Here is a 21,335-nt window from a genome sequence, read left to right on the forward strand (position 1 = left end):
TCAGCTGAGTTCCCAGTCTTGGCTGCATTGCTATGGAGAGATGTTCAGTCCCTGCATTCTACTTCCCTAAGGGATAGGGGTAGCAGTGGGAGGAAATCTGAAAAAGAATTATCACTCACCCTAATGACCAACTGCATTAATAAAAAATATGGGGGTATGCGCGCTGCTTGCTGTCTCAGCCATAGAAGTTGCATGGCCCAACAAGACCCAAAAAATGGAGGTAAAATTTCTTTGAATTTCAACACTTGTTTCTTTATAATGTGCAACGGCCTTGATGTCAGTCTCTGTGTAACTGCAAATGTTGCCTGTTCTTTAGTGGTACTTGCACAGTCTTTTTTGTTGTTGTGTGAAGTATAAAATTATACTCATGGTGGAAAAGGGTTGCTGACTCATTTACATCACTGTAAACTGGTGGCCTTATTGAAATTTTAGTTTGAGTATACCTTTTAAGGACTTGGAAGTTTTTCCTGTCTATTAGAAATTCTTATGGAATTAGAACGTGAGAACTTTTAGGCAAAAATTGAGCCTTATGGCCTTATCAAGAGGGATTAACTGGTGGAAGCATCATGCAGGTGGACAGTGCTGGGGCAGGGGGGAAGCGGGGGTGAGAAAGAGACCTTCAGAAATGTAAAGAAGATAGTACAAATGTAGAACTTCTTATTAGGTGACATTACAAGTTCCAGATGTGTTCCAGTGTTGGGTTATATTACTCTTCCTCTTCCATTAATAGGTGGTAGGTGCATCCTGTTATTAAGTTGTGGTGCCCAAAATTTTACTAACCAACATTCAAAGTTATGGTACAAATACACAACTCGTTTCTATCACCTGTCAACTACTGCCTAAACATTCAAGCTCGAACTAAGGCCCATCCATTGTTTGTTGTCCTAGGTTTATATAAAACCTAGCTGACTTTTTGACATTCAAAACACCTCACCCCAAATCAAGATGAAAAATGAGACTGATGAATTCAGGCTAGCAAAAATTCGGTTGTAAAGATAGAATTGCTTGCTTAATGAAGTGGGAGAGTGCACCCTGAGTAGGATGCATCTTGAGAACCATTTGGAAGATAACATGGATGTTATTGAGGAGTTTGAGACATTGGCACTGAAGATGGTGCTTCATCTTGATGAAATCAATACAACAGTAAGGAGAGACCTAAGTGCAAGAATCAGCCTACATACTGGTCAATTGACCAACTAATATGGAACGGCTTTGTATAGCTAGTTGAAAAGGCAGCACAAGGAACCCCATGGTATACTACATGTTCTGTGTATGTACAGTAAAATCTTACGAACTAAGCACAAGAACATAAATATCTGTTATCCAGTTACAAACAGTTTGTAGGCATGATTCGTTATTAGGTTATAGTGCCCTCACAAAAAATCTTGTTAAAGTATTGTGGCTGTCTTCTGTTAAGCCATAATGGCTCGTCATTGAGTTTGCAGGTATATCCTATTATTAGTTTGTAGTGCTTCACAATCCTGAGATTGCAGGACTGTCCTGTCAGGTTTTAGCACCTCTTCCTCATTAACCTGTTGTAACTATGTACTGTTAGTAAACATGCTTAATAAATATGCTGAAGCAGACATTAATTTTTGTTTTTTTTCCTAAGGAACCTCCGAAGAAATGTTACTTTGGTGACAAGTGCAGATTTTTGCATGATGTGTCGAAGTACCTGGCATCCAAGCCTGCTGATCTTGGAGACCGATGTTACTTATTTGACACGTACGGAAGGTGTCAATATGGTATTACCTGCCGCTATGCAAAATCTCACATTGGGCCAGATAACAAGAACCTGGTTAATGAGGATCTAATGAAGACATGGGAGAAAAAAGTAATTGTGCAAAACAGTCTCAACAAAGAACTGCAGCAGGTCCTACGCAAAAAGAAATTTTGTTTTAACAAATCTGAGCAATATTTGAAACAGTTGAGCAAAGATAATAAATCTGAAAAACGAGGTAATGCAGAAAAGAAAACTGTTGCTACCCAATTAAAATGTGTTGAGGAGAAAGTTATCACAGGTATTGCAGTGGAGGTGAAGTCAGCTATTAGTGTCTCAAGTAGAGCCAAGGAGGAAAACAATTTTTTTGTAGAATCGAAGGATAATATAATTGCAGAACCACAGAGTACACCTTGCTATACAGAAAACAAATTGGATAATGGTCCTATATCTGAAGAAAAACCGAGGAATGTTGAAATAAAACAGACTATTCCTACTTCAGGGACAGATACAGTCATAGCCAATTCTGTTAAAGATGACATTGAACAAATAACCTCTGCAAAAACATTAGGTGTTGTGACTGATGAAGACATCATAAAGCTTCGATCCTGTGAGAAGAAACAAGTAAGTTTCCTTATTTTAATCCATAGGAAAATAACCAGAATTTATCTTTCCATAGAGGCAGTGTATAAAATATTCCTTGATGATATATAACTGTCGTGACAGTTTTCCTAACTATATATGAAAACTGCTACCTTTGACACAGTCAATCATTCCATTCTCCACAACCTTTCTTCTGTAGTATAGTTCTAATGTAAGGAATCTTACAACACCAGGTTATAGTCCAACAGTTTTATTTGAAAATCACAAGCTTTCGGAGCTTACCTCCTTCGTCAGGTGAGTGAAGAGTGAACCCTTCACTCACCTGACTAAGGAGGTAAGCTCCGAAAGCTTGTGATTTTCAAATAAAACTGTTGGACTATAACCTGGTGTTGTAAGATTCCTTACATTTGTCCACCCCAGTCCATCACCGGCATCTCCACATCGTAGTATAGTTCTGTGATGCTACTTTCTCTTCATTTTATTCCTACTTATCCTAGCGTCGTCCATTCACCTCTTTTGAATGTTGCTTCTTCCTTTCCTGTCTGGTCACCTCCACTGTGCTCCAAGGCTCCATCCTTTGCCTCTTCTATTCTTCATCCACATGGTACCCCTCAGTGATATTTGCAAACATGGGGCCAGCTTCCATATCTACACCTTTGGTGCCCAAGTGCACTTCTCTGCCAGCATGCTTGATTCCACATCTGACATTGTGCTATCTGACATCAAGCCCTGGTTGAGCCTGAACTTCCTTCAGTAGGTCTGGAGATGTGTGCAAGTTGCATCGTAATGTTAGGATGCACATTGGAGAACTTCGACAATCTTTTCAGCCATGTCTAACAAAATAGATGCACCGAATACAATGATTACAGTATACTGTTTGTAGTGCATGCTGCAAAATTAAATTTCAGCATCAACTATTTAATATTTCAGTCAGACTGGAAAAATATTTATGCTTCACACTACTATGTGGTGATGTACAACTTTAAACATACATTTTGCAGTGCACAGTCTGTCCACAAATACTATAAATTTATTTTACTGCTAAAAGAGCTTGACAGTACATAACTTGGAATTGCCAATAAAAAAGCCCATAAGAAATTATGTCTGAACTTTGTGAAAATGGTGGATTGTCATTTAGCTTAACTGTGTCTTAATAGTCTTTTGCTTGTTGCCTTGAGATTTAATGACGTTCAAAATAAAAACTGATTTGTAATAATTTCATTGGATTTAGCCAGGATTTTTGGGCTCTAATTGTTTCACCCTGATTGTTTTTCAGGTTTGCTGCTAAAAAATAAAAACGGAAACCTGTGGTTTTTATTAGGGAATAAAAATTGATTTTAAAGTTCTTTGTGGATATAATTCTGTGACTGTGGAGTGCGGAGTTGTTTTTAAAGAACCAGTGCTTTCATTGTATCTTGGTAGGTACAGCACAGGAGGAGGTCATTTGGCCCATCATGCTTGTGTGGGCTCTTTTTGAAAGAGCTATCCAATTAGTCCCATTCCCCTGCTCTTTATCCCCATAGCCCTGTCAGTTTTTTTTCCCTTCAAGTATTTATCCAATTGCCTTTCGAAAGTTACTACTGAATCTACCGCCGCCCTTTCAGGCAGCACACTCCAGATCATTCCAACTCGCTGCATAAAAAAAATGTTTCCTCATGTCGCCTCTGGCTTTTTTGCCGATCACCTTAAATCTGTGTCCTCTGGTTACTGACCCTTCTGCCACTGGAAACAGTTTCTCCTTATTTACTCTGTCAAAACCGTTCATGATTTTGAACACCTCTATCAAATCTTCCCTTAACCTCTTTTTTTCCTAAAGGTTTAGCATAACTTTCTTGCTTTTGTACTCCTTGCCTCTGTTAATAAAGCCCAGGATCCCATATGCTTTTTTAACTGCCTTCTCAACTTGTCCTGCCACCTTCAAGGATTTGTGTACATACAACCCCAGGTGTCTGTTCCTGCACTCCCTTTAAAATTGCACCAATTAGTTTATATTGCCTCTTCTCAGTCTTCCGACCAAAATGTATCACTTTGCACTTTTCTGCGTTAAATTTCATCTGCCATGTATCTGCCCATTTCACCAGTCTGTCTATGTCGCCCTAAAGTCTGTTACTATCCTCCACATTGTTTACTACATTTCTGAGTTTCATGTCATCTTCAAACTTTGAAATTATACCCTCTATACCCAAGTCCTGGTCCTAAAACTGACCCCTGGGGAACACCACTGTATACTTCTCTCCAGTCTGAAAAACAACCATCCACCACTACTCTCTGCTTTCTGTCCCTTAGCTAATTTTGTATCCACGCTGCCACTGTTCCTTTAATCCCATGGACTTTAATTTTGCTAACAAATCTATTATGTGGTACTTCATCAAATGCCTTTTGAAAGTCCATATACATATCATCACTTGCATTACCCTCATCAATCTTTTCCGTTACTTCATCAAAGAACTCAATCAAGTTAGTCAAACACGATTTTCCATTAACATCTGTGCTGACTTTCATTTATTAGCCCACACCTTTCCAAATGCCAATTAATTTTGTCCCGGATTATTGAGCAGAGAAGGTCAAGAGGAGATTTGACAGAAGTGTTCAAAATCATGATCGGTTTTTATAGAGTAAATAAGGAGAAACTATTTCCAGTGACAGAAGGGTCGGTAACCAGAGGACACAGATTTAAGATGATTGACAAAAGAACCAGAGGTGGTATGAGGGAGCATATTTTTACGCAGTGAGTTGTTATGATCTGGAATGCACTGCCTGAAAGGGTGATGGAAGTAGATTCAATAATAACTTGCAAAAGGTTCTTAGAATAGTACTTGAAGGGGAAAAAATTTACAGGACCATAAGGAAACAGCAGGGAAATGGGACTAATAGGATAGCTCTTTCAAAGAGCCGGCACAGGCACGATAAGCTGAATGGCCACCTTTTGTGCTGTAACAAGCTACGATTGTCTATAAAAGTTTCCCCACCACCGATGTTAGGCTGACAAGTTGTAATGAGTGGAGTGCCACAGGGATCGGTGCTTGAGCCTCAACTATTTACAATCTGTATCAATGATTTGGATGAAGGGACCGAATGTATGGTTGCTAAATTTGCTGATGACAAAGGTTGGTGAGAAAGTAAGTTGTGAAGAACTCATAAGGAGTCTGACTGCAAAGGGATATAGATAGGTTAAGTGAGTGGGCAAAAATTTGGCAGATGGAGTATAATGTGGGAAAATGTGAACTTGTCCACTTTGGCAGGAGGAATAGAAAAGCAGTATATTTAAATGGAGAGAGATTGCAGAACTCTGCGGTACAGAGGAATCTGGTTGTCCTAGTATATGAATCACAAAAAGTTAGTATGCAGGTGCAGCACGTGATTCGGAAGGTAAATGGAGTGTTGTCATTTATTGCAAGGGGAATGGAACATAAAATTAGAGATGTTTTGCTACAGTTGTACAGGGCGTTGGTGAGATCACATCTGGAATACTGTTTGCAGTTTTGGTCTCTTTATTTAAGAAAGGACATAATTGCTTTGGAGGTGGTTCAGAGAAGGTTCACTTGACTGATTCCTGGGATGAGGGGGTTATCTTATGAGGAAAGGTTGGACAAGTTGGGCCTGTATACACTGGAGTTTAGAAGAATGAGAGGTGATCTTATTGAAACATATAAGATCCTGAGGGGACTAGAAGGGGTTGATGCTGAGAGGATGTTTCCCCTTGTGGGAGAGACCAGAACTAGGGGCCATAGTTTAAAAATAAGGGGTCTCTCATTCAAGACGGAGATGAGGAGAAATTTTTTCTCTGAGGGTCATGAGTCTGTGGAACTCCCTTCCCCAGAGAGTGGTGGAGGCAGGATCATTGAATACTTTTAAGGCTGAGTTAGATAGATTCCTGATTAACAAGGGAGTCAAAGGTTATAGTAGGTAGACAGGAAAGTAGGGTTGAGGTTGCAATCAGATCAGCCATGACCTTCTCAAATGGCAGAGCAGGCTCGAGGGGCCGAATGGCCTACTCCTGCTCTTAATTCGTATGTTCGTATGACTGGCCTGTAATTGCTGGGTTAATTACTCCCCTTTTTTGAACAGGGGTGTAACATTTGCAATCCTCGAGTCCTCTGGCACCATCCCCATATCTAAGGAGGATTGGAAGATTGTGGCTAGAGCCTCCCCAATTTCCATCTTTACTTCCCTCCGTAACCTAGGATGCATCCCATCTAGACCGGGTGGCTTTTCTAATTTGAGCACTGCCAATTTTTTAGGTACCTCCTCTTTATCTATTTTTATCCTGTGCAATATTGCTACTACTTCCTCCTTTGCTGCTACAATGGCAGCATCCTCTTCTCTAGTAAACAATGCAAAGTACTCATTTGGTACCTCAGCCATGCCCTCTGCCTCCACAAGAAGATCTTTTTTGTCCCTAATCGCTCCCACCCTTCCTTTGACTGCCCTTTTACTGTTTATATCTTTATAAAAGTCTTTTGGGTTCCCTTTTATGTTAGCCACCTGAGGAAGGAGGAAGCCTCTGAAAGCTTGTGGAATTTAAAATAAATTTGTTGGACTATAACTTGGTGTTGTAAAATTGTTTACAATTGTCAACCCCAGTCCATCACCGGCATCTCCACATCATAATCATACTATGATGTTCCAAGTGCCCTGTTACCACTTCCATAATAATAGCTTCTAGCATTTTCCCGACAACTGATGTCAGGCTAACTGGCCGGTAGTTCCCTGTTTTCTCTCTCCCTCCTTTCTTGAATAGCGGGGTTACATTTGCTACCTTCCAATCTGATGGGACCATTCTAGAATCTAGGGAATTTTGGAAGGTCATAACCAATGCAGCCACCTCTTTTAGAATCCTCAAATGTAGGCCATCAGGTCTAGGGGATTTATCGCCATTTACTCCCATTAGTTTCCTAAGTACTTTTTCTCTACTGATATTAATTACTTTAAGTTCCTCACTCTCAGTCTCTTGGTTCCCCACTATTTCTGGTATGCTTCTTGCATCTTCTACTGTGAAGACAGATACAAAATATTTGTTTAACGCATTGCCATTCCTGATTCCCCATTATAATTTCTCCTGTCTCAGCCTCTAGGGGACCAACATTTATATTTGCTGCTCTCTTCCTTTTTACATACTTGTAGAAGCTCTTACAGTCTGTTTTTATATTTCTTGCTAGTTTACTTTCATATTCTATTTTCTCCCTTTTTATCAATTTTTGGTCATCCTTTGCTGGTTTCTAAAACTCTCCCAATCCTCAGGCTTACTACTCATCTTGGCAACAATATAGACCTCTTTTTTAATCTAATACTATCCTTAACTTTTTTAGTTAGCCACGAGTGAATCATTTTTCCCGTGGAGTTTTTATTTCTCAATGGAACGTATATTGAAAATATTGAAATATTTCTTTAAATGTTTGCCATTGCTTTTCAACTGTCAGACCCTTTAATTTAATTTCCCAATCCATCTTACCCCAACTTGCCCCTCATACCTATGTAATTGACTTTAAGTTTAAGACTATGGTTTTAGACTTAATTATGTCACTCTCAAACTCGATGTGAAATTCATCATATTATGATCACTCTTAAAGTCATAGTCATAGAGTTATACAGCACGGATAGAGGCCCTTCGGCTCATCGTGTCCGCGCTGGCCATCAAGCCCTGTCTAATCTAATCCCATATTCCAGCATTTGGTCCGTAGCCTTGTATGCTATGGCATTTCAAGTGCTCATCCAAATGCTTCTTGAATGTTGTGAGGGTTCCTGCCTCCAGTGAGTTCCAGACTCCAACCACCCTCTGGGTGAAAAAGTTCTTTCTCAAATCCCCTCTACACCTCCCGCCTTTTACCTTGAATCTATGCCCCCCTTGTTATAGAACCCTCAACGAAGGGAAAAAGCTCCTTAGTATCCATCCTATCTGTGCCCCTCATAATTTTGTACACCTCAATCATGTCCCCCCTCAGCCTCCTCTGCTCCAAGGAAAACAAACCCAATCTTCCCAGTCTCTCTTCATAGCTGAAGCGCTCCAGCCCTGGTAACATCCTGGTGAATCTCCTCTGCACCCTCTCCAAAGCGATCACATCCTTCCTATAGTGTGGCCACCAGAACTGCACACAGTACTCCAGCTGTGGCCTAACCAGTGTTTTATACAGCTCCATCATAACCTCCTTGCTCTTATATTCTATGCCTCGGCTAATAAAGGCAAGTATCCCATATGCCTTCTTTACCACCTTATCTACCTGTTCCGCCGCCTTCAGGGATCTGTGAACTTGCACACCAAGATCCCTCTGACCCTCTGTCTTGCCTAGGGTCCTCCCATTCATTGTGTATTCCCTTGCCTTGTTAGTCCCTCCAAAGTGCATCACCTCGCACTTTTCCGGGTTAAATTCCATTTGCCACTGTTCCGCCCATCTGACCAACCCATCTATATCGTCCTGCAGACTGAAGCTATCCGCCTCGCTATTTACCACCCTACCAATTTTTGTATCATCAGCGAACTTACTGATCATACCTTTTACATTCATATCCAAGTCGTGAATGTAGACCACAAACAGCAAGGGACCCAGCACCGATCCCTGTGGTACCCCACTGGCCACAGGCTTCCAGTCACAAAAACAACCTCTTCCCCAGAGGATCCTTTACTGTGAGATTACTAATTAACCCTGTCTCATTACACAATACTAAGATCTAAAATAGCCTGTTCCCTGGTTGGTTCCATAACGTATTGCTCTAGGAAACTGTCTCGAATGCATGCCATGAACTCATCTTCCAAACTACCTTTGCCAATTTGATTTGCCCAGTCTACATGAAGATTAAAGTCCCCCATGATTATTGCATTACCTTTGTTACAAGCTCCTATTAGTTCATGATTAATACTCTGTCCAAAGGTATAGCTAGTATTAGGGGGCCTATAAACTACTCCGACTAGCATTTTCTGCGCCTTGTTATTTCTTCTTTCTACCCATGCTGATACTTCCTGATCTTCCGAGCCAAGATTCTTTCTCACCACTGTCCTTATGTCATCCTTTATTATTAGGGCGACACCCCCCTTTTATTCTGCCAGTCTTTTCTAAGCGTCATGTACCCTGGAATATTTACTTCCCAATCTTATCTATTCTCATACTCTCTCTTTGCCCCTTTATTTCCTTTTTTAGATCTCCTCTGTACTTTCTGTATTCAGGTTGGTTCTCTAATTTATAATGAACCTTGCATTTGTGATCAGCCTTTTTCTGTTGCATTTTAATCTCTATAGCATTAGTCATCCAGGGAGCTCTAGCTTTGGCTGCCCTTCCTTTGCCCCCTCATAGGGATGTGTCTGCTCTGTACCGGAACCATCTCCACATTGAAGGCCTACCATTGTTCAATGACTCTTCTGGCTCCGAATTTTTGATTCCAATCCACCTGAGCAAGATCCCTTTTTAACTCATTGAAATTAGTCCTCCTCCAGTTAAGCATTTTCACATTTGATTGTTTCTAGTCCTATTCCATAACCACTCTAAACCTAATGATATGATCACTGTTCCCCAAATGCTCCCCCACTGAAACATGTTCCACTGGCCCCACTTTATTCCCCAGAACTATATCCAGCACTGCTTCCTCGTTGGGCTGGAAACACACTGTTCAAGAGAGTTCTATTGTACACATTTCAGGAATTCCTCCCGTTACTGTCCCAGTCCATATTGGGATAATTGAACTGCCCCATTATCACTACTCTATAGTTCTTGCACTTTTCTGTAATTTGCCGCCATATTTCTCCTCTATCTCCTTTCCGCTATTTGGTGGCCTATATTGTACACCCAGTCGTGCAATAGCTCCTCTATTGTTCCTTAATTCTAACCAGATAGATACTGTCTTTGAACCCTCAACTACTTCATCCCTTTCCAGTGCTATAATAGTTTCTTTGATCAATACTGCTACCCCTCCCACCTTTCTTTCCTTCCCTATCTTTCCTGAATGCCTTGTAGCCAGGAATATTAAGTCCCCAATCCTCCCCTTCTTTGCTCCAGTTCTCTGTTATATCATTGTCCTATGTGGCGACTTGAGCCTGCAGCTCACCAACCTTATTTACTATGCTACGTGCATTTACACACATGCATTTCAAACTTATCTAAGACTGCCTTGCATTTGCCCCCTGTTTGTTCCCTCCTATTTCTGAACTATTCTTTACTCAAATTCTATTTGTCTTAACAGAGACAGACTGGGCTGGAGAGGGACCTTGAGGCAGATCGTGATGGAGGTGAATGTGGTAGGGAGCTTGGAGGTGTAGCAGTTGGCATTGGGTACATGAGAGGTATTGGGAACTGGACTTCAAAGGCATAGAATGAGGGAGGATCAAAATGTGGAAGGAACTCCCACCAAAAGAATTATCCCTGAGATGTTAGGTAGTGGAAACTGGGTGGGGGGGGGAGTAAAGTTATAGGTTGATGGAGAACGAGATTATAAGAGAACATGAGCATCAAATAGGAGGGAACATCGTAACAGGAGTAGACCATTTAGCCCCTCATACCTGCTCTGCCATTTGATAAGATCATGGCTAATCTGTGATCGAACACCATATACCTGCCTTTGGCCCATATCCCTTAATACCTTTGGTTGCCAAAAAGCTATCTATCTCAGATTTAAATTTAGCAATTTTTTTAATTCGTTCATGGGATGTGGGCGTCGCTGGCGAGACCAGCATTTATTGCCCATCCCTAATTGCCCTTGAGAAGGTGGTGGTGAGCCGCCTTCTTAAACCGCTGCAGTCCGTGTGGTGAAGGTTCTCCCACAGTGCTGTTAGGAAGGGAGTGCCAGGATTTTGACCCAGTGACGATGAAGGAACGGTGATATATTTCCAAGTCGGGATGGTGTGTGACTTGGAGGGGAACGTGAAGGTGGTGGTGTTCCCATGTACCTGCTGCTCTTGTCCTAGGTGGTAGAGGTAACGGGTTTGGGAGGTGCTGTCGAAGAAGCCTTGGCGAGTTGCTGCAGTGCATCCTGTGGATGGTACACACTGCAGCCACAGTGCGCCGGTGGTGAAGGGAGTGAATGTTTAGGGTGGTGGATGGGGTGCCAATCAAGCGGGCTGCTTTGTCCTGGATGGTGTCGAGCTTCTTGAGTGTTGTTGGAGCTGCACTCATCCAGGCAAGTGGAGAATATTCCTTACTTGTGCCTTGTAGATGGTGGAAAGGCTTTGGGGAGTCAGGAAATGAGTCACTCGCCGCAGAATACCCAGCCTCTGACCTGCTCTTGTAGCCACAGTATTTATATGGCTGGTCCAGTTAAGTTTCTGGTCAATGGTGACCCCCAGGATGTTGATGGTGGGGGATTTGGTGAAGGTAATGCCGTTGAATGTCAAGGGGAGGTGGTTAGACTTTCTCTTGTTGGACATGGTCATTGCCTGGCACTTGTCTGGCACGAATGTTACTTGCCACTTATGAGCCCAAGCTGGATGTTGTCCAGGTCTTGCTGCATGCGGGCTCGGACTGCTTCATTATCTGAGGGGTTGCGAATGGAACTGAACACTGTGCAATCATCAGCGAACATCCCCATTTCTGACCTTATGATGGAGGGAAGGTCATTGATGAAGCAGCTGAAGATGGTTGGGCCTAGGACACTGCCTTGAGGAACTTCTGCAGCAATGCCCTGGGGCTGAGATGATTGGCCTCCAACAACCACTACCATCTTCTTTTGCGCTAAATATGACTCCAGCCACTGGAGAGTTTTCCCCCTGATTCCCATTGACTTCAATTTTACTAGGGCTCCTTGGTGCCACACTCGGTCAAATGCTGCCTTGATGTCAAGGGCAGTCACTCTCACCTCACCTCTGGAATTCAGCTCTTTTGTCCATGTTTGGACCAAGGCTGTAATGAGGTCTGGAGCCGAGTGGTCCTGGCAGAACCCAAACTGAGCATCGGTGAGCAGGTTATTGGTGAGTAAGTGCCGCTTGATAGCACTGTCAACGACACCTTCCATCACTTTGCTGATGATTGAGAGTAGGCTGATGGGGTGGTAATTGGCCGGATTGGATTTATCCTGCTTTTTGTGGACAGGACATACCTGAGCAATTTTCCACATTGTTGGGTAGATGCCAGTGTTGCAGCTGTACTGGAACAGCTTGGCTAGAGGCGCAGCTAGTCCTGGAGCACAAGTCTTCAGCACTACAGCTGGGATGTTGTCGGGGCCCATAGCCTTTGCTGTATCCAGTGCACTCAGCCGTTTCTTGATATCACGTGGAGTGAATCAAATTGGCTGAAGACTGGCTTCTGTGATGGTGTGGATATCGGGAGGAGACCGAGATGGATCATCCACTTGGCACTTCTGGCCGAAGATGGTTGCAAACGCTTCAGCCTTGTCTTTTGCACTCACGTGCTGGTCTCCGCCATCATTGAGGATGGGGATGTTTGCAGAGCCTCCTCCTCCCATTAGTTGTTTAATTGTCCACTACCATTCACGACTGGATGTGGCAGGACTGCAGAGCTTTGATCTGATCCGTTGGTTGTGGAATTGCTTAGCTCTGTCTATAGCATGTTGCTTCCGCTGTTTAGCATGCATGTAGTCCTGAGTTGTAGCTTCCCCAGGTTGGCACCTCATTTTTAGGTACGCCTGGTGCTGCTCCTGGCATGCTCTTCTACACTCCTCATTGAACCAGGGTTGATCCCCTGGCTTGTTGGTAATGGTAGAGTGAGGAATATGCCGGGTCATGAGATTACAGATTGTGCTGGAATACAATTCTGCTGCAGCTGATGGCTCACAGCGCCTTATGGATGCCCAGTTTTGAGCTACTAGATCTGTTCTGAATCTATCCCATTTAGCACGGTGGTCGTGCCACACAACACGTTCGATGGAGCCCTCAGTGCGAAGACGGGACTTCGTCTCCACGAGGACTGTGCGGTGGTCACTCTTACCAATACTGTCATGGACAGATGCATTTGCGACAGGTAGATTGATGAGGACGAGGTCAATTAAGTTTTTCCCTCGTGTTGGTTCGCTCACCACCTGCCGCAGGCCCAGTCTAGCAGCTATGTCCTTTAGGACTCGGCCAGCTCGGTCAGTAGTGGTGCTACCGAGCCACTCTTGGTGATGGACATTGAAGTCCCCCACCCAGAGTAGATTCTGTGCCCTTGCTACCCTCAGTGCTTCCTCCAGGTGTTGTTCAACATGGAGGAGGACTGATTCATCAGCTGTGGGAGGGCGGTAGGTGGTAATCAGCAGGAGGTTTCCTTGCCCATGTTTGACCTGATGCCATAAGATTTCATGAGGTCCAGAGTCAATGTTGAGGACTCCCAGGGCCACTCCCTCCTGACTTTATATCACGGTACCGCCACTCCTCGTTGGTCCGTCCTGCCGGTGGGACAGGACATGGGCAGGGATGATGATGGAAGAGTCTGGGACGTTGGCTGAAAGGTATGATTCTGTGAGTATGGCTATGTCAGGCTGTTGCTTGACTAGTCTGTGGGACAGCTCTCCCAATTTTGGCACAAGTCCCCAGATGTTAGTGAGGAGGACTGGGCTTGGTTTGCCTTTGTCATGTCCGGTGCCGGGTGGTCCGTCCGGTTTTATTCTTATTGAGCTAGTATCAATTGCCATTTGTGGAAGAGAGTTCCAAACTTCTGCCACCCTTTGTGTGTAGAAATGTTTTCTAATCTCACTCCTGAAAGGTCTGGCTCTAATTTTTAGACCGTGCCCCCTACTCCTAGAATCCCCAACCAGCGGAAATAGTTTCTCTCTATCCACCCTATCTGTTCCCCTTAGTATCTTATAAACTTCGATCAGACCACCCCTTAACCTTCTAAACTCTAGAGAATACAACCCCAATTTGTGTAATCTCTCCTCGTAACTTAACCCTCGAAGTCCGGGTATCATTCTAGTAAACCTGCGCTGCACTCCCTCCAAGGCCAATATGTCCTTCCGAAGGTGCGGTGCCCAGAACTGCTCACAGTACTCCAGGTGCAGTCTAACCAGGGTTTTGTATAGCTGCAGCATAACTTCTGCCCCCTTATACTCTAGTCCTCTAGATATACAGGCCAGCATTCCATTAGCCTTCTTGATTATTTTCTGCACCTGTTCATGACACTTCAATGATCTATGTACCTGAACCCCTAAGTCCCTTTGGACATCCACTGTTTTTAACTTTTTACCATTTAGAAAGTACCCTGTTCTATCCTTTTTTGGTCCAAAGTGGATGACCTCATGTTTGCCTACATTGAATTCCATTTGCCACAGTTTTGCCCATTCACCTAATCTATCAATATCGCTTTGTAATTTTATGTTTTCATCTACACTGCTTACAATCTTTGTGTCATTGGCAAACTTAGATATGAGACTTTCTATGCCTTCATCTAAGTCGTTAATAAATATTGTGAATAATTGAGGCCCCAAGACAGATCCCTGCGGGACTCCACTAGTCACATCCTGCCAATGTGAGTACCTACCCATTATCCCTACTCTCTGTCGCCTTTCGCTCAGCCAACTTCCTAACCAAGTCCGTACTTTTCCCTCGATTCCATGGGCTTCTATCTTAGCTAACAGTCTCTTATGTGGGACCTTATCACATGCCTTCTGGAAGTCCATATAAATAACATCCATTGACATTCCCCTGTCCACTACTTTAGTCACCTCTTCAAAAAATTCAATCAGGTTTGTCAGGCACGACCTACCTTTCACAAATCCATGCTGGCTGTCTCTGATTAACTGAAAATTCTCGAGGTGTTCAGTCACCCTATCCTTAATTATAGACTCCAGCATTTTCCCCACAACAGATGTTAGGCTAACTGGTCTATAATTCCCTGGTTTCCCTCTCCTTTCTTAAAAAGCGGAGTGACATGTGCAACTTTCCAATCTAGAGGGACAGTTCCTGATTCTAGAGAACTTTGAAAGATTATAGTTAGGGCGTCTGCAATGTGCTCACCTACTTCCTTTAAAACCCTGGGATGGAAACTACCTGGTCCTGGGGATTTGTCACTCTTTAGTGCTATTATTTTCTTCATTACTGTTGCTTTACTTATGTTAATTTTATCGAGTCCCTGTCCCCGATTCAATATTAGTTTTCTTGGGATTTCTGGCTTGCTATCCTCTTTTTCTATTGTAAATACTGACACAAAGTAATTGTTCAACATGTCCGCCATTTCCCCATTGTCAATGACAGTATCTCCACTTTCAGTTTTTAAGGGGCCAACACTGCTCCTGACCACCCTCTTTTTCCTAATATAACTATAAAAGTTCTTTGTATTGGTTTTGATATCCCTTGCTAGTTTTTTTCATACTCTCTTTTTGTAGCTCTTACTATCTGTTTTGTGACCCTTTGTGGATCTTTGTATCTTTCCCATTCGCCAGGATCTGTGCCATTTTTTGCCTTTTTGTATGCCCTTTCCTTATGTCTTATACTGTCCATGGCTGTTTTTCTTGGCAAGTTGAGTTCTTGCCCCTCTGGTTGAACCGATTCTGTATCACGTTAAATGTTTCTTTAAACATTTCCCACTGATCATCAGTCGTTTTACCCATTAACAGATTTGCCCCGTTTACTGTGTCATCCCATTGAAATCGGCCTTACCCAAGTCTAGAATCTTAGCAGCTGATTCACTTTTTTCCCTTTCAAACACTACATTGAACTCGATCATGTTATGATCGCTATTGGATAGATGTTCGCGCACAGTTAAGCTGTTAACTAAATCTGGTTCATTACTCATTACTGAATCTAGTATGGCTTGCCCCCTTGTTGCCTCTAGGACATACTGCTGTAGAAAACTATCTCGGACACACTCAAGAAACTCACTATCTTTCTGCCAGTTGCTTGTCTGCTTTTCCCAATCTATGTGAAGGTTAAAGTCCCCCATTAAGACCACTATGCCTTTGTTACACGCTTGTCTAATCTCTGCATTTATACAATCTAGCACTTCAGAGCTGCTGCCAGGGGTCTTGTACACAACTCCCACTGTAGTCTTAAGATCCTTTCCGATTTCTCAATTCAACCCATAAGGTCTCTGTTGGCTGCTTACCTCTCGTTATATCCTCCTTTATCATTGAAGTGATTTAATCTCTAATCACTAAGGCTGCTCCTCCCCCTCTTCTATTTTCCCTATCTCTCCTGTAGACCTTATAACCCGGTATATCTAGTTCCCAATCCTGACCATCCTGCAGTCATGTCTCAGTAATAGCTATCATGTCATACCCTCCAATTTGAATTTGAACCTGTAGTTCATTTAATTTATTCCTTATACTCCGTGCATTTGTATATAGAACTCTTAATTGGGCCACACACCCTAGCCTGACCTTCAGCTTTGATGCTGGGTTAATCGCCTTGCGCCTTCTAGTTTTCACTTCATCTGTAGTGCCTAAAGTACACTTTCTTTCGGCTGCTCTACGCTTTTCCATTTCACTTGTTCTTGAACAACTATTTGTACTATTTGTATTGTAAATTTCCCCTGGGTCTTCCCCTCTCTTGCTGCTTTGAACTTTACTCCCTTCTGACTCCCCACTCAGGTTCCCATCCCCCTGCCACTCTAGTTTAAATGAAACATAGGAAACATAGGAACATAGGAACAGGAGTAGGCCATTCAGCCCCTCGTGCCTGCTCCGCCATTTGATAAGATCATGGCTGATCTGTGATCTAACTCCATATACATGCCTTTGGCCCATATTGCTTAATACCTTTGGTTGCCAAAAAGCTATCCCTATCTCAGATTTAAATTTAGCAATTGAGCTCGTATCAATTGCCGTTTGTGGAAGAGAGTTCCAAACTTCTACCACCCTTTGTGTGTCGAAATGTTTTCTAATCTCGCTCCTGAAAGGTCTGGCTCTAATTTTTAGACTGTGCCCCCTACTCCTAAAATCCCCAACCAGCGGAAATAGTTTCTCTCTATCCACCCTATCTGTTCCCCTTAATATCTTATAAACTTCAATCAGATCACCCCTTAATCTTCTAAACTCCAGAGAATACAACCCCAATTTGTGTAATCTCTCCTCGTAACTTAACCCTTGAAGTCCGGGTATCATTCTAAATGAAGTATAAATATAAGATAAAAATTCTTATATATACAAAGACTAAAATGAAATTATGGACCAGTTTCATTGTTTGTTTTTTTCTTTCTTGCTTTGTTCGCATCTGTGCATATATAGGAAAACACCATGTTTACACATAGTACACTGATGTAATAAAATATCACACCTGGAAAGTTTTAACTTCAACACAAAATCAAATTGTAAAAATAAAAACTCTTCTTATTTGGTGTGTGTGCGGGAAGCAGGAGGGCTTTAATAAATCTTCTCATGCCTTCATTGTAATGCTAGAATAATCATTGAAAATAAGTCCATTTCCATAAAAGTAACATGACAATTTTGCAGTTGCTGGTTTAAGTTGCACGTAGCTGTAATATATGCGATACCTTACCTTCTTTGTTAATATTTAATCTTTGTAAGTGTTTCTGCAATAATCATTTATTTTCTTTATTTTTCAGCTAAACTTCAGAGATAAGCTTTATCTGGCCCCATTAACAACAGTAAGTAGGATGCTGTAATTGCTATCGATGCCAGCTAAATCAAAAGAACTGAAATTCTAGCCAGAATCACAAGTTGAATTTCTAGCATCAGCTGGGCTTTCATACTAAAACATGATAATGCTTGCCAGATCTCACCCACCCTGATATAGAACTACACAAGGATGGATGGAGAGTATAAACTGGCAAAATTGGGTGGTGCTGAGTGTTGGTATTCGTAGAACCATGCAATGGGAGGATGCAGGCTCGATTTCTACGCAATCAGTCTAAGTGTTCATTAGTTGAGAATCTAGAATTGGGTTGTCGTCCTGCCCTTTTGATGACAGAAATTAAGGATCTACAACACGGAGAAGAAAATTTAGGATGTGAGTCATTCAATGGCAGGTAACTAGCCCAGTAAAAGCTTAAATTAGCAGGACCAACCACACTCCAAATGAGTATACCTCCTGTCAGCTGACCAAAGAGTGGTATTGAGAATTGTCATGGGGTGCATAGGTCAGACTGTCCTGCTTTCCTAGCTAAAGGGTTCTAAGGAGCAATTAATGAAAGAATATTTTGAATTATAAACTGGTCTATAGTCGGTTTATCTAATCTTGAATTATGTTCAGCAGTAGAATGTAAGTTATTGGCTCTTTAAATATCATCCCCCTTTGCATTACAGTGTGGAAATCTCCCTTTCCGTCGAATATGTAAAAGGTTTGGAGCTGACATCACTTGTGGGGAGATGGCAATGTGTACAAACCTTTTACAGGGCCAGTCTTCAGAATGGGCACTGTTGAAACGCCATTACACAGAAGACTTCTTTGGAGTGCAGGTCTGTGATCTCAGAAGTTTCTTATTTTTAAAGCATCTTAAATAATGGTATATTGTCAAGAGTTAAAACTGTGGGCTTCATCATCTGGCCCTGTGATTCACGCCTGCACCATCTGTGGCAAGGACTGTCGCTTGAGTATTGGACTCTTTAGTCACTCACAATGTTGTACCACGGCAAAGTAACTGAACTGATTTGGCGCTTACACCATCGTCTTTGGAGACGGATGGATGCCATATAAAAATGAATGTTTTATTAGTGGTATAGAATGGTGTGAAACAAGTTTGCACCTGTATGTGATGTTTATCCTGGTCCTTCTATTGGGAAGTGTCAAATGGAGAATAAGCAATTCAGTCTCTGGGCATTTAGCAGGGGAGGTGCCTTGACCGGGTTCCCAGATCTTAATATTATTTTTAAAAATCATTGCCTCCAAGAATAGACATCTCAACTGAATTGCTTTTTTTAAAAAAGTCTTTTGTCTATAGTACGATGCAAATAAATAATTTTTCGTAAAGGGCAATTGAAGTATACTTTCTATCTAGCAATGAATTTCCAATGCAATAAGTAGTGTGGAATAAGTTTCTATACTTGCAGTTAATATGATTAGGCAGAGTCAACATTGTTTTATGAAAGGGAAATTGTGTTTGGCAAATCTACCAGAGTTTTTTGAGGGTGTTACTAGCAGGGTAGATAAAGGGGAACCAGTGGATGTAGTATATTTGGATTTTTAAAAGGCATTCGATAAAGTGCCACACAAGAGTTGTTACACAAGATTAGGGCTCATGGGATTGGGGGTAATATATTAGCAAGGATTGAGGATTGGTTAACGGACAGAAAACAGAGTAGGAATAAACGGGTCATTTTTGGGTTGGGAGGTTGTAACTAGTGGGGTGTCGCAAGGATCAGTGCTTGGGCCTCAGCTGTTTACTATATACCAATCACTTAGATGACGGGACCGAGTACCGAGTGTAATACATCCAAGTTTGCTGACGATACAAAGCTAGGTGGGAAAGTAAGCTGTGAGGAGAACGCAAAGAAGCTGCAAAGGGATATAGACAGGTTAAGTGAGTGGGTGAGAAGGTGGCAGATGGAGTATAATGTGGAGAAATGTGAAATTATCCACTTTGGTAGGAAGAATAGAAAAGAAGAATATTTTTTAAAAGATGAGAGACTAAAAAATGTTGGCATTCAGAAGGATTTCGATGTCCTTGTACACAAATCACAAACTCATGCAGGTACAGCAAGCAATTAGGAAGCAAATGGTATGTCAGCCTTTATTGCAAGGGTGTTGGAGTATAAGAGTTAGGAGGTCTTACTGTAACTAAATAGGGTTCTGGTGAGATCACACCTGGAGTACTGTGTATAGTTTTGGTCTCCTTACCTGAGGAAGGATATACTTGCCTTAGTGGGAGTGCAATGAAGGTTCGATAGATTGATTCCTGGGTCTATATTCTGTGGAGTTTAGAAGAATGAGAGGTGCGCTCATTGAAACATATAAAGTTCTTAGAGGGCTTGACAGGGTAGATGCTGAGAGGCTGTTTTCCCTGGCTGGAGAGTCTAGAACAAGGGGTCATGGTCTCAAGGTAAGGGGTCGGCCATTTAGGACACAGATGAGAAAAAATTTCTTCACTTGGAGGGTTGTGAATCTTTGGCATTCTCTACCTCAGAGGGCTGTGGATGCTCAGTCGTTGAGTATGTTCAAGGCTGAGATCGATTGATTTTTGGACACTAAGGGGATCAAGGGATATGAGGATAAGGCGGGAAAATGGAGTTGAGGTCAAAGATCAGCCATAGAACCATAGAAAAGATACAGCACAGAAGGGGGCCATTCGGCCCATCATGTCCACGCCGGCTCAAAGAACAACCAGGTGCCCATTCTAATCCCACCTTCCAGCACCCGGTCTGTAGCCCTGCAGCTTACAGCACTTTAGGTGCAGGTCCAGGTAGTTTTTAAAAGAGTTGAGGGTCCTTGCCTCTACCACCAATTCGGGCAGCGAATTCCATACTATACTATAACCATACTAAGCCATGATCTTATTGAATGGCGGAGCAGGCTCGAGGGGCCATATGGCCTACTCCTCTTAGTTCTTATGTTCTTAATATGAATTACTTATTTGCCACAGCTAGAGGGAGCTTTTCCTGACACCATGACAAAATGTGCTGAGCTTCTGAACCAGAACATAGACGTAGACTTTGTTGACATTAATGTGGGCTGCCCAATAGATCTCGTATATCACAAGGTAAGTAGTTTCTAAAAAAAATTAAATAAACAATAGCATTTATTTAGTGCTTTATGACTTTTTCTCCATCCCCTGTGTAAAGTTGAGATGTTTTGACATGAGGAATGTTATATTCGGTGAAACCTGTACAAATGGACACTCCCAAAAAACGGACACTTATTGACGGTCCCAAATAAGTTACATTGTAACAGATACAAGCTGCACTTTGAAACTATGGACACTGAAATTACAAACTACGGACAGCCTTCAATGCACCAAGTCCGTTTACAACTTAAAACATGGGACATGCAGGTCAGCGCGAGGCAGCAGCAGGCAAAGGAAATGGCTTTTGTAGAATGGGTAGCTCTTTACCCAGCATCCATAGCGGCAGAGAAACCACTCTATCTCTGGGTTTGAATGCTTGCATGGCTCTTTCCCAGGAGTAGAGTGGTTTCTCTGCTACTATGGATGCTGGGTAAAGAATTCCCCATTCGACAAAAGCCAGGAACTGCACCGTATCTCATTCCACC

At 42.4% G+C, this 21,335-nt stretch overlaps 1 protein-coding gene across 1 annotated transcript in view; it reads left to right on the forward strand.

The window, feature by feature from the left end:
• The window catches only part of dus3l (dihydrouridine synthase 3-like (S. cerevisiae)), a 38,500-nt gene that overhangs the window by 6,259 nt on the left and 10,906 nt on the right, over nucleotides 1-21,335 (forward strand). The window contains exons 4-7 of the mRNA XM_068006647.1: nucleotides 1,613-2,344; nucleotides 17,737-17,778; nucleotides 18,437-18,589; nucleotides 20,710-20,826. Of these exons, the coding sequence (XP_067862748.1) occupies nucleotides 1,613-2,344; nucleotides 17,737-17,778; nucleotides 18,437-18,589; nucleotides 20,710-20,826 (1,044 nt within the window). The remainder of the gene's footprint in view (nucleotides 1-1,612; nucleotides 2,345-17,736; nucleotides 17,779-18,436; nucleotides 18,590-20,709; nucleotides 20,827-21,335) is intronic.

The sequence above is a fragment of the Heptranchias perlo genome, chromosome 2, assembly GCF_035084215.1.
Source record: "Heptranchias perlo isolate sHepPer1 chromosome 2, sHepPer1.hap1, whole genome shotgun sequence".
NCBI classification, from domain to species: domain Eukaryota; kingdom Metazoa; phylum Chordata; class Chondrichthyes; order Hexanchiformes; family Hexanchidae; genus Heptranchias; species Heptranchias perlo.